Source organism: Muscardinus avellanarius (assembly GCF_963383645.1).
Source record: "Muscardinus avellanarius genome assembly, chromosome: 16".
NCBI classification, from domain to species: Eukaryota; Metazoa; Chordata; class Mammalia; order Rodentia; family Gliridae; genus Muscardinus; species Muscardinus avellanarius.
The window spans coordinates 45,372,045-45,385,706 of NC_137802.1; the positions used below are offsets into that span (position 1 = coordinate 45,372,045).

The following is a 13,662-nucleotide window of genomic DNA, read 5'->3' on the forward strand; positions in this document are numbered from 1 at the left end:
TGGGAGCTTGCTTGTGTGCGGAGTGATGGGGAGCTGTAGAGTTCAGTCTCCAGCCCCATTCCTCCTCCCAGTCCTGGAGGTGAATGGATGGCAGTGTGTGTTCACCCTCCTCGTTAGCCCTCCCCTCCCTGATAATCATAACAGCAGCTATAAATGCCATTTATTAAGTGCCTGCTGTGTTCTAGGCACCGTGTCAAGCGTGTTACAAGCGCTATCTCATTTCATCATCGCAACCGCACCGGGAAGCGAGTCCTATTCCTACCTTCGGGAGGAAGTGACAAGGCTCAGAGAGAGGTTAAGGGACTTGCCAACAGTCACACAGCCAGCAGGTGGCCAAAGTCCCTGCTCAGTCTTTTCCCCCTTCCCTGTTGACCCAATGTTCCCAATGGGGGAAGAAACCAAGGGTTCCCCTTCTATAGCCCCGATCCCTTGCGTTTTGGAGTGGGCACCTTGCGCCCCCGGGTTCCAGGTGCATCCCCACCCAGGAGCCCAGGGAAACTGGACCAGTTCCCAGGTGGAAAGAGATTCCCATTTCCCCTGGAAAGGGTGCAGGGGGTATGGAAGGGGAGCTTGTCCGCTGGCTGGGAGAGCAATTACACTCCTCCTGCTACTTAACTTTACAACCAGGCTGTTGTTTTAACGATGCGACTCGTGTTGGGCTGTCCAATTAATCTGCCTTTGGAGGCTTTCCGAGATGGGGCGGTAGATCTTATCTCAGCTCTGAGGAAAGAGGAGTGTGCAACCTGCAGTGGAAGGGAACAGCTGCCCCGGGGGCCTGTGGCCTCAGAGGAGACCCAGAGGAGGGATCTGGGCCAGGCCACCCCTGAGAGCAATGTCCAGGGGGCAAAGGAAGGCACTGGAGGGGAGGAGGAGGAATGTGCCTCTCCTCTGGGCACCCCACTCCCCACTGCTCTGGGGTCTCGGCTCTGGCCCTCCCCCATGACATTTGCCCTCTGTGTGCCCACTGACCTAGAAGTGGCAGGGGGACCTTCCACCAAATGGGATGCCCCCTCTGCCTTACATAAGACCCCAGGTCAGCTTCTCTTTGGTGCTAGGGTACTAGGTACTAGGCTGGAAGTGCCTGGTGGGCTTTTGAACCTGGGGCTGCCCCTGGTTTGCAATGCCTGAGAACAGGTTTAGGCAGGAGGAGAGAAGCTCATCTTGGGAGCCTTTCTCCTGGAATTGGAGGCCCCTCCTCAGCCCCCAGGGCCACAAAGGGGCAAATTCTCTGAATGATCCTTACCCCTGTCCTCAGCCCTCCTCTCTCAGACCTCCTAAGCCCTGTGCCACATGTGGAGTGGGGTACAGTAGCGATGGGTCACAGCTGGGTCCTGCTGTTCCCTGAGCTGTCCAGCCTTCTCACCCAGCACTGGCCCCATCGACCAGGCTGGACTGAGTCCCTGGACAGTGCCCATTCTGCCCTCCGCCTGGCACTTGTCACACAGCCTCTGGCCATTCATCTGGCTTCCGGTTAGCCTGAAGCATCTGTCTCGGTCACCAAGGTATTCCCAGGACACAGCAGGAGCTCTAAGGATGCCTGTTGGATGAAGCCGGAGAATTCTGGTTCCTTCTGGTATTTTCCTTCTCACCCTCCTCCTCTTTCTCCATGGTGGGCTGAGGCCATTCCACCCTCAAGCAACACACTTCTCCCAGTAAGACTGGTCTGGCGTGTCCTCTCTGCCCAGGCCGCAGGTGGAGCCTGGGGGCTGTGAGGTGCCTGGCTCCCTCTACAACTGGGCCAGGAGAAAACCTATGGGTAAAGACCACTCCAATCTGTTTATTCCCAACATGAGCATCTTTCAGTTTCACGCTGGTGTATACGAAACCATGGGTGTTAGGAGACCATCCCAGAGCTAGCACCGAAGAGCTGGTTAGTGGCAGAGGCAAGACTAGGATCCAGGGAGAAGAGACAAGCAACCAGTTGTGACCACTATGAATCAGAAGACAAACACACCTTGCAACCAGGGGCTCAGGTTTTTTACAAACTTTAATCTCTAGAAAGTCATGGTGTGTGGGATGGTAAGAGCTTGGGGATACTAGCCAAATTGGTTTATAAACCTGAGCAGCTCCTCTGGACAAAGGCACCCGTAAGGAACTAAATTGCCAAGCCCACCCCAACTCATTCATAGAGCCTGTTTGACCCAATTTTCCCTACAGTGTTAGCCTACTGAGTTCCCAAGATCATGTAGATTCTTCGGTATTAGGGGTAGGAAGTAGGAGGGAATAGGCTTTAATAAATACCTTTTGAACTGTATGGATAATTTAGTCCACTATCTACTCAAAATGGATAAACACGGGGAAAAGAAGGCTTTTTTAGGAGGACAACATAAATTACCCATGGGTCCACAAACTCACATTTGTATGTTTTTGTTTTGTTCAGATGCTGGTGACTGAACCCAGGACCTCATGCATGCCAAGCACAAACTCTACTGAGCTATACCCTCAGTTGTGGGAGTAATGGATTGACTAACAGAAAAAAAAAATCAATGAGCGAAGCCAGGCATGGTGGCATTCCATGTACTGGCTTGTAATCCTTGGGAGATTGAGACGGGAGGATTGCAAGTTCACAGCCAGCCTCAACAACTTAGTGAGGCCTTCTGCAATTTAGCAAGACCTTGGTTTTTTTTTTTTTTAAATAGTAATAATAAGGTAGGGCTGGGGGTGTAGCTCAAGAGGTAGAATGCTCCTAGGTTCAATTCTTAATTTTAAAAAAAATCAGTAGGGTGGAAACTGATGGTAGCCAACTTTGAAGACTGGTTTTCCATTTCTGCTTTGGCTCCCAAATGGGTGCTAGAATCTAAGGCACACAGAAAGAAAGAAAAAATACTCCATGTTTCCTCCTGGTAGCTGTAGTCCTTTAAGGGGGGAGGGACACACATACACACACACACACACACACACACACACACACACAATTCTGGAAGGAGTCTAAACTCTAGTCAATGAGGCTTTGTCCAGCTGGAGAGAAGGTGTCCCATCCATGGCAGTGGGGAGGGCTGGTGATGAATGCAGAAGGGGAGAGGACTCCACCCCATCCCTTTTTCTTGTCCATCTCTTCATCCTCCAAGAAATCCATCTGGAGCTGGTTTCCTCTTGTCCCAGAAGGGATGCAGGTGTGCTGGGCCCTGGGCTTGGCAGGAGGGCTGGGGTCTGACCTGCCCTTCCCCAGACTCACATCATTTGAGGTGGAGCCAGCACATCTGGGGAGTGATGCTGATACCAGGCTCGGAAGCTGTTGCTATAGCCACCAGTGGGCAGGGCGCCTGCCTTGGCTAGATCCCAGAGGTACGGAAGGGGTGGGGAGCAGGGAGATAGGGAGGGGGGTCTCCCAGGGAAGTCCCCTTCCTGCCCCCCAGAGTTCTGCTTCAGGAGCTTCTTGTATTTGGAGCGTTTGTTCTGAAACCAGATTTTTACCTTTGGAGAGAAAAGGGGACAGAATGAAAGATCCAGAGTCTGCATGGAAGGGTTGGAGGCGGGGAAAGGGACCCAGCTGCAGGGAGGAAGTCCCTGAAGGGCAGAGGCTGGGAGCACTTGCTCTAGTCCTCCAAAGTCCCCTGGGCTAGTATCCATTTCTCCTTGTCTGGGATCTGCTCCTTTACTTGATATCTCCCCCAACACACACACCTTCTAACACCCCCACCCCCCAACACTCGCTGAGGGCCAGCTAAGAACACCCCTTGGAGAACTACAGCGACTGACAGGGCCAGGGGACTCAGCACTCACTCACGCCTGGGGGAGGGGTGCCCAGAGAGCAGGCTGGGGAAGGTTTGTGCTCCCGGAGGATGCGGCTGGCCCCACCTGCGTCTGGGTGAGGCCCAGCTGCGCTGCCAGCTGAGCCCTCTCGGGCAGCGCCAGGTACTGCGTGTGCTGGAAGCGCTGGTTTAGGTGCTGCAGCTGCAGGCTCGAGTAGATGGTCCGGGGCTTGCGCAGCTTCTTGGTGGAGGCGTGGGGGCGCGGCCCCGAACGCTCAGGCGACAGCAGGGGCTTCTCGGATTCTAGGGAGCAGCAGAGACGGTGTGTGTAGGGTAGGGGGGCTGACCTGGCAGGACTGGCCGCCCCATCCGCTCTTTTGTACGTCCTCAGCACGCCAGCAGATTAGCAAAAAGCGCAGCCACAGCGGTCCCGTGGGGCCCGCCCCTGCTCGGTCTACCGCTGTCTTGTCTTTTCAATCCGCACGTTCTCTGTGCGCCAGGTGGTAGGAGGCCCGGTGCTTGCCCTCAGCGAGATCCCACTCCTGGATTCCGAGGGCAGAAAGCGCCGAGGGCAAAAGAGGGTACCCGGCGCCGCAGGGGGTGGGGGTCGAAGTTCAGCCCTGCAGGGGTGCTGGCTTGGGGCCCGGCGGGGCAAAGGGCTCGGAGGAGCGTTGAGCCAGGCCTAGAGAGGACCCGGAAGGGGTTTCCAGTCTTTGGGAACTCAAAAGCAATACTCAAAGCTGGGCTTGGTGGCGCACGCTTGTTATCCCAGCATTAGGGAGGCTGAGATGGGAGGATCGCAGTTCGCGGATGGACTCAGCTACTTAGTGAGATTCTTTGCAACTCAGTGAGACCCTGTTTCAAAATAAAGAATAAAAAAAAAAATAGGACTGGGGGTGTAGCTCGGAGGTAGAATGCCCCTGGGTTCCATGCCCAGTACCGCAAAAAAAACAAAAACAAAAACAAACAAACAAACAAAAAAAACAATACTCAAGAGGCCAGAGATAGTGCCGGCCTGACAACCAGAAGAGTTGGAATGTCGACCCTGGCTAATTGAGCCTCGTGTGCGGCGATTAGGGCGTGGAAAGTGACCCCTGGGGTCTGCCATCGCCTCCCCCACCGCTTTGCTTCTGAAGCGTACCCTGCAAGAAAGTGACCATCTCTCCCCTCCCCTCCGCACCGCCTAGCTCGAGGGAGACGTTTTAAGGGACCCTAGGGGCAGGTCGGTGTGGGAGCAGCCCTCCCCTCAGCTGGGCAGTGTGCACAGAAGTTTCCTGGCGTGGCAGAGGAGGCGACCCGCATTTGGAGAACGCGATGCTCTGTCACGCAGGCCGCAAGGCCGCTCCTGGACCGCCCTGCGATATCTGGTCACCTCCTGCCCGCCTCGCCCCCTCTCCAGGAGTCCCCACTGCCGGACAGCTGGGCTCTGGGAGGCGGGGGTGGGGTGGGGGCGAGGGCCTTCCACTCTTCCCAGCCCGTGGCCCCAACTTGCGCCACTCTGTGCGGGCCACCGAGACGGTCCCAGGCAGATGGGAGGAAAAGGAGAGAGGCCGAAATTTAATTCTCGGGCTTGGAGGAACGCTCGCCGCACTCCGCACGGGTCTGTCCAGCCCCTCGCACTCGCCTCGGGGGCTCACCCCGCACCCCGGCTGCCTTCACCTCCCCCGCATCCTTGGCCCCGGCCTCCGGCGCTGCGGGCGGGCTCTCAGATCCTCCCCTAGACCCCTGCCTCAGCCAATTCCCAGAAAAACCATTGGGTTTCCGCCCCCGCCCGCGCAGGTCCAGCCTCCGCTCCTTCCACCCGCTGCTCGCAGCCCGGGGCTGGCAGCCGAGGGACCACCCGGCTGCGTGGACCGCGATGCCTGCGGGGACGCACAGACCGCGGCCCAGACGGCCCCGCAGGCCAGGTCTCCCAGCCCTCGCCCCGGCTCCCAGCCGACCCTCCTCCATGTTCTTTCCAGGACAGCGGCCTTTCTTCCAAGCCAGCTGCAGCAAGTCACGACCGGATCTGACCTGGTCGAGATAATGGAACCCCAGGTCTCCCTTGAGGTGCCACCGCGCCCGCGGGTTCACCCGGGTGGTCGACACCCTCGCGGGGAGCCAGACCCTCTCCCTAGGCGGAGATGGACAGGGAGCAGCACCCGCCGAGGAAGACCCCGAGTCTTCTCCCACATCCCAGCCATTCACTAGAGTGAGCAATGCTCTATATAAAAACGTCACCATCCATTTTAAGGACATTCGCGTAAGCCGGTGCGGCTTTTCGTTGGATCGGGGTAAAGTCGGTAAGAAAAAGAACTCTCCAGTCCGTTATCTATAGATTCCTAAACTTTACCACACCCTTTTCTGGGGGTTAAAAAAAAAAAAGATTCAGTGGATTCAGTGCCTAGGGATGCTTCTACCACAACCTAATTTTTATTTAATGCCCCCCAGTTGCACCTAAAGCTACTAGGCCCCTACGGGATCGGTCCACCCTTCCAGCATTTCCCCTGGGGAGTCTGCCTTTGGGGATCTACTTAGACCCAGCAACGCTAAACGTGTGGAAGTCAGAGGTGCGGGCTTCCAAGCCACAGGCAACAGTTCTCTTAAGGGCAAAATGGGATTATTTCCACCTCTCTCTCCAAACACACAGGTCATATTAGCACGCACTTGTAAAAAGTCAAAGATACTTTTGTAGAAACTAAATCTGTAGGACCCCCCCCACACACACACACAGAGACACAAGTTCTCCTCCCCCACCAGACCCTGCAGCCAGGAACAAGAGCCCCGTTCCTGCCAGAGAAGACAGTTAACTTTTCAGGGTTCTGAGGAAGTGCTCCAAAGTCCTCTTTCCTGGCCCTAAGCAGTGAGTATGGATTCACAAAGATCCAGAGCCTAGAAATTAGGCAATGTCCTTGACCATGCAAACCCTGTCTTCCTGCCTCAGTCTGCCCGTTGGTAAACCAAAGACCCAAATTCAAGGGTCGCTTCTGGTTCCGATGGGAGATTCTTGGGGCCTAAGCTGACGCAGCAAATAAACTTGAGGATCCTTAGAGAGTCCTACCAAAGACAAGTGTGGAGGTGGTGGGGAGCAGGTGAGGGGGCAGGCAGCGCAGGGGACCTGAGCCTTAGCTGGGGCCAGCACACATGGGTGTGTGTGTGTAGGGCACTGCCCAGGCCCACAGGTATGCCAACTCAGCTGTGCAAAGCCCAAGGGCAGACAGACTTGACACTTCCTTGGCTTCATCCAGGCCTGCCAGCGAACACTTTCTCAGGAGCTCAAAGTTGCTCCAGGCAACAACAATTGGGGCTTCATTTACCCAAACTCTAGGGTGGAGACCACAGGGATGGCCTTCTCCTTTAGTTGGAAGGCTGAGGTCCCCAAGGCAAGACTAGAGCCTGCCTGCCTGCCTGCCTGGCCTGTGGTTCTATTCTTTGAACCATGAGTGGTGGGTCCTAGCCCCAGTTTCTGCCAGGCCAGCTTCCAGTCAAAGGAGGCTTGGTAGGGGGAAAGAGGGTGGGCCCAGCGAGGGAGAAGGAGCTGCCTCCACATCTACAGCCCTCCAGCAGGGAGCTGATTTCTGCTTAGCAGGGTTTGGCGCCAGCACAGCTTTCTGAGACAAGATGAACGTGGACGACAGAAGAGGAAGATAGGACGTAGGGTGGGGAGAATCCCCAGAAAAGGGTTAGGCAGTTTTCCGTTACAGTAGGTACTACACACAATTCCGCTGCTCCAGGGGGTGGGGTAGGGAGCCCTCCTGCGTGGCTTCAGACAACTGCAAATCGAAACCAGGTCGGTTTTGAAAGGAGACTTGGATCAACTCGCTCCCGCTCCTCCCCGCCCCCCCCCGCACCTCCCGCCCCATCCCTTTGCCCTCCCCCTACTCCAGATCCCCGTGGAATCTGAGTACGGTTTGTGTCCCGCTAGCTGCGTGCAACCAGAACATGGCAAAGATTAGGGGCGCACAGGAACATGACCCCAGAGGTAGGAAGAGCTGCCCTGGCCGGACTTACCTGCCTCGGGTTCCTGCGGGGGCTCAGCGGGGCAGTAGAGGGGCTGCGACGGCGCCGCGGGCTGGCGGCTGGGCAGGTAGGAGTCTCCCGGGGTTGCCGGCCCGGTGTAGGAATAGGACAGGAGATGGCCATAGGTTCCAGAGTAGGTCAAATCCGGGGAGGCTGCGGTTGCGGGGGACAGGCCAAGAGGGTATGCAGCCACTACCGACGGGACGGGGGCGAGGTCCGGGAAGACAGCTTTGGAGGCGCCTGAGCCAGGGAGGGGGCAGGGCAAAGAGGTCATTGCGGCAGGCGCGGGCCGGAGGGCCTAGGTCATGGCCCCGCACGTCTTCCGCTCCCTCCGCCAACTCTTTCCCGAGCCTCAGGCGTTGGGACTGAGGAGCTCCCCGCCAGCGGCCCCCACACTAAAAATTCCAGGGAAAATGTCTTTCTGCGCTTCTTCCAGCGGAAGAGCTGGCACCCGGGAAAGGGGTTCTGGGGGTGCCCCCTGCGGCTTTCCCCTCCCCCCAAGCTCACCCCCCCACCTCACCCGGTCCTCTCCGGGGGACTGACGGGGGCCCCACCCACTTAGACGCCGGGGATTGGCTGCTGCACGCGGTGACTTCACGGAGGCCAGGCTGGGACCCGCCCCCGGGGCAACCCGCGTTTGGGGAGCCGAGGGGGGCGCGGGGGCCCCGCAGCCTCACGTTCTCAGGGGTGCGGGGGCTGCAGGGTGGTCGTTCAGCGAGGGCACTTGGTCGTAAAGGCAGAAATGCTAAGGAGTGGGCGGGCCTGGGACGCCCGAGGGGCGCGGGAGCTGCGGGGCGGAGGCCCGGCGGCGGGGCCCGCGTTCCCGCCCTCCGCGCACCGGGCTGGGGTCCGCCGGGCGGGGCGGCTCCGGCCGCCGAGGACCTGCCGCGGAGTCGGAGCAGATCGCCAGCGCCCGCGGCTTATTCAGCGCGTCGGAATGCGTCGCTGCTCAGCGCCGCCAGTTTGTTGGTAAACAGACGCCAGGGCCGGGAGGGTGCCACGGCGCCCAGCCTGCCCCGCACAGCCCCCGCGGGCGCCGCCGCCCGGCCTCACCGCCCCCGCCCGCCGCCCAGCTTCTGCTTCCGGCGGGGGCCCCAGCTGGGGTGCCACACCGCCTCTCGGGCTGGCCCCCCAGGCTGCAGGAGGGATCTGCCCTCGGGAATTTTCCCTGTGCGGTGCCTCGCCTGTCCTGGTGCCTCTTGCTCGAACCAGGACAAAATTGAGGAATGGGTATGAGTCCAGTTTGCTAGCACCTCAAAGGGCATAGGAAGTGGCCATATTTTCTAGGCTGTGTGCAGGACATGCCCCTAAATAGTACCCCAGGCCTTGATGGACACGTGTGCACGTACTGCACCTATTACCGAATGTGGCAACTGCACGAAGATTCCCTTGGGACATAATACATTTGCATATGCCAGTATACAGGTGACTACACAGATACTCGTACTAGCATCCCTCTATGAAAAGAGACGCTTGTTATGGATCTGCAAACCGTTTAGGCTGTGATGTATACACATCTACATACCCAAAGATAAATAGCAAATTCCTGAATAATGGCACTGTACTCGTCCCTTACACAGACCCATGAGTTACACGATCCAGATCGCTGGTGTACATACTCAAAAGTACGTAAAATCCAAGTAGATGAGCATGTATGCACGTGGCGCCTATAATGTGAGAGTTACCTGTCCACACACATCTAGGTTTCTTTACAGAGGAGAGACAGATCCATACCCAAGCCCACCTGTGCTCCCAGGTCCTTTTTCCCACTGTGTGCTAGGTGGGAGGCACTTGATGTGTGGAACACTCTTAAAGGCTTAGAGTGGAGATGGCAGCCTTGGGGGTGAGAGAGGATAGCTATCAGAGAAAAAGGAAGCCTGGAATCTAAAATGAAAGGAGGGGAGGGCAGGCCTAGGGCCTTAAAGAGAGAAATCCCAGGGCTGTGCAGGTAGTTGAAGCCCACAATCAGGTGTCTTGCAGGGAAGAATCTTGCAGGAAGCAAGCCTACTTAGACTGTGTTAACACACACACACACACACACACACTCCATAGACAGAAATGAAATTTTCCAGAAAAATACTTCCCTGGTACCTGGCTTAGGGCTCTCCACCCTGAAACTTTAGAGTTCTGAAGAAGGAGCTCTGCAGAGGAGCCACCTCTGGGTGGCTGGAGAACCCATCCTCGCTCTCACCCAACTGGGTGTGGAGGGTCTGTACAGTGGAGAAATGCTATTTTCATGTAGAACCCCTTTTCTCCAATCATGCCACCACCTCTTTAGAGCTGGGGCTATAAACCTCTGAGGAGATTTCCTTCCACACCTGCCTTTCTGTCTAGCACCATCATTCTCCTCTGGAGGGAGGCCACCATGGTGAGGTTCCAGGGATGGCATCAAGGGTCCATGAAAGATGCCATTTGAGGCGGGGTCAGCTATCAAGGCAGGGTTCACAAAGGAATGCCTCCTGAGCTGGGATTGAAGGGATGCGGAGGACACGTTCCCCCAGGACCATATACCTTCCTGGGCTGGACCTTGTGAGGAAGGGAGGGGTGGGCTTCCTGGCAGCATGTTCGGCAGTTGGCTTTGGGGCAACCTCCAAAGCCAGGACATCCTCGGTCAAAACTTCTAAGCACACAGGAGATCTCTCTGAGTTCATGCACGATTCTTACCCTCTGCAGCAACAGAAACACCCTGCAGCCCTTCAGAATTGATCTGACATTGCCGGGGCGTGGTGGCGCACCCTTGTAATCCCCGTGCTTGGGAGGCAGAGACAGGAGTATCTCGCAGGTTTGACCAGCTGCGCTGGCTTAAGAGACCCTGTTTCCTAATCAAAAGATAAAAATAGGTCTGGGAGTGTAGCCCGGAGGTAGAAGGGCTTCCAGCCCCAGTACCGCAAAAAAAAAAAAAAAAAAAGAATTATTCAGACACAATATCCAGATTCTGTGCGTGCGCGCGCGCATGCGCGCGCGCGCGCACACACACACACACACACACACACACACTGGTGACATGGGAACTACTGTATTAGATTCTGCAAAGGAGGAAACCTCTCTATCATCACCTCTCTCTCCAAGGTTCTGAGAAGTGTGTACATGGGCTGCAGCACCTGGCTGGGAAACCTGAGGACCTCCTCTGATGCAGACCCCCTGAAGAGGGATTCTCTCTCACAGGAGCCAGTCTTCCCAAGCTTAAGAAAGGTGGGAGCTAGGAAGGAGGTGATTATTTGATCAGAATGGAAGGAGGGCTGGCTTGAGATGGCGGCTGCCTGAGTTCCCATCCCCATTCAGCCTCCAGGTTGCCGGCTATGATATTCTAGTTTATTTCCTGTCCCTGAGGCTGGTAGAAGAAATAAAAGGAGAGAGTTAAACTTAAATTCTAAGCATTTGCTATATGGTGTGTGATGACTTGCAAACCCCCAAATCCCCAAACATACTAAAACCTTCAAGACAGAGGAGAAGGGGAGCCATAAAAGGGGAAGAAAGACAAAGTTAAACTTTGGGACACTACCAGTATCTCAGCCCCTGCTGCTCACAAAATCTCCAAGTAAGTCCCCAGCAAATCTGTCTTAGAGAAAGGCCATCCTGAAGATACCAGCGCCAAGGAAATGCCCCAGTGGCAGACAGTGTGGTCTGGAGTGGGGGGTACAGCCCTGCCAGGTCCTCGGGAGTCAGCCCCAGGTGTCACCATCTCCGCTCAGTGAAAAGGACGGGCTCTTAGCTGGGGATAGGCAAACGACATCCGGTCACATCTGTTAAGGGTTGCCTGGCCGGTGGGATGTATTCCTTGCTTAAGCTTACTGGAGTTCCGATCCTCTCTGGAGCAGAAACTCCACCGGAACCGGCACCCCCTCCTGGCAGTTCATCGTGGCATCCTGACCGCGTGGGGATGCTCCGAGGTCTCCAGTCTCACAGTCCCTGAGCTCCACGCAGCGCCGACCCCACGCTCCGGAGCACAGTGTGGCTTTGTGACTTGCCAGACTCCACAGCCATCGGGTTCCACGCCCTTGGCAGCAGTTCTGGGATTATCCGCGCCCCCTTTTCTTCATCCTGACCACTGTTCCAAACGAAATTTTAGTTTTGTTTCCTCTGTTCCCAATTGGATTTGAAGTCGTTTTGGCGTGGCCTTTCTAAGCTATTCGGTATGAGAAAACTTTGAATAATTCGGGTTTGACGGGAAAGGGGCAGAAGGGACCGAATCTTTGTCCCGGCCTCCTTGGCAACGCCTTTGCGTGGTGAATCGAGCCTCTGCACTCGGCAAGGCCTGGGTAAGGGGCAGCCTGCGAGGCTAGTAACCCCCACCCCATTTGACTTTTCTTGACATTTGGAATTATCGTATTTTTCCGATTAGCATTTAATGAGCGCGCATGGCTGCTGCGGCCACCACCAGCCGGCCTTGGTGTTCACCGCCCACTCCCCCTAGAACTTCCTCGCTCCTTGGTTGGGGTTCCTGCCCCATTTTCCCCCCAAGAACCCGGGAGACGCTGGCGCGGGGCGGGGGGGGGCGGTGTCGGTGCGAAGAAGAGAGCCCCGCAAGCCCTCAGCCTAACTTTCAAATATCAACCTCCTCTCCAGGAAGCCTTCCTTTGGGGATTGACCGGGACGTTTTTAAGCACATGCATATATAATCTCACTAAAGAGGTCACAAGCAAAACTAGGAACAATTCTCTGACCAGGAACCCCCCCTCCCATACACACACACACACACACACACACACACACACACACACACACCATCCCCAAAAAAGGAAGAAAGAAAAAGAAACTGTTTAGCCAAAAATAGATGGGGTTCGAGGGTGCGTGGGAGGCGCTTTGTTCCGGGGGGGGGGCACACGCGCTGAACGCTGCGGAGAGAGACCCAGGGCGGGCCGGGCGGAGGGGGCGGCAGGCTCGGTGGCCGGGGCGAGGGACCCCGTGCCTGCGGTCCAGCTCCCGGCCCAGCCAACCGGGGGGAGGGACCTGAACCCCGACCTGTCGGACATCCCGCGGGGTCGCTTGCCACGCGCCCCAGAAGAACCGGGCGAGCCGGCGGGAGGCCCCGAAGCCAACCCGGCTGCAACGAATTCGCCCTGCCCCGAACCAAGGCAGCTCGGCCGGGATCGTCAGACCTCAGACCCCACAAAGAAATGCGGGCTTTCAGCAGAGTCTGCTTCGCTGGGTCTCTGGTCAAAGCCAGGAGCGGGATGGAGCAGGAGTTGGAAAGTGTATGTAACCGTGCGAGTGTGCACGGGTGGCCCTGTCAGCACGTAACACACGCACTCACAGACACACGACACGTACCCCCACGCTAGCCTCGGTACATACTCCATACGCAACCGCACAACACACACAGCACACATACACGGCACATGCCCACTACTGCCGCACACAACTCGAGCCTGCCCTCGGACCCCTCCGCTGGGAGGAGGGTCTATAGGGGAGAGGTTCTCGGTTTCCCTTCCTGCCTCCCTTTGGAGTTGAGGATTCCTCTCCTCTTCCTTTTCTTTCTTTTGTATTGGAAATTGAACCCAGGGGTGTTGTACCTCTGAGCTACACCCCCAGCCATTTTTTAATTAATTAATTTAAAAATTATTTGTTCAACTGCGGAGGGTCTGGCTAAGTTGCTGAGGCTGTCCTGGAATCTGTGATCCTCACGTCTCAGCCTCCCAACCACTGGGATTACGGGTGTACACCACCACACCGGGTTTATACTTTTTCTTTCATAAAGAAAGGATCGGTCCTTCCCCAATCCTAATCCTAGCCTGCAGAGTCAGAGTCCAGGAGGAGAGGGCAGCCTTACTTCCGCTGTCCTGGGCCTGGGAGAATGGGGGCATATTGCCTTGGGGCAGACAGCCAGATCTCAGTGTGGGCACGCAGATCCACCCCACTCCTCCTCTGTAAAGTCAGAACAATAACACAATTACAAAAACAAAAAACAAAACAAAACAAAAAAACCCAAGTAGCCTTTCCCTCCATTTACCCCCATGCGGGGCTACCCTCT

The 13,662-nt window shown here is 56.5% G+C and overlaps 1 protein-coding gene across 1 annotated transcript; it reads right to left on the reverse strand.

Annotated features, from left to right (window-relative positions):
* Positions 1–3,171: 3,171 nt before the first annotated feature.
* On the reverse strand, positions 3,172–7,965 carry DLX4 (distal-less homeobox 4; the record flags this gene model as incomplete). Its single annotated transcript, XM_080712818.1, has 3 exons — positions 3,172–3,414; positions 3,799–3,995; positions 7,683–7,965. 3 exons carry the CDS (start codon positions 7,963–7,965, stop codon positions 3,172–3,174), a joined length of 723 nt encoding a protein of 240 aa, XP_080568944.1.
* Positions 7,966–13,662: the final 5,697 nt, after the last annotated feature.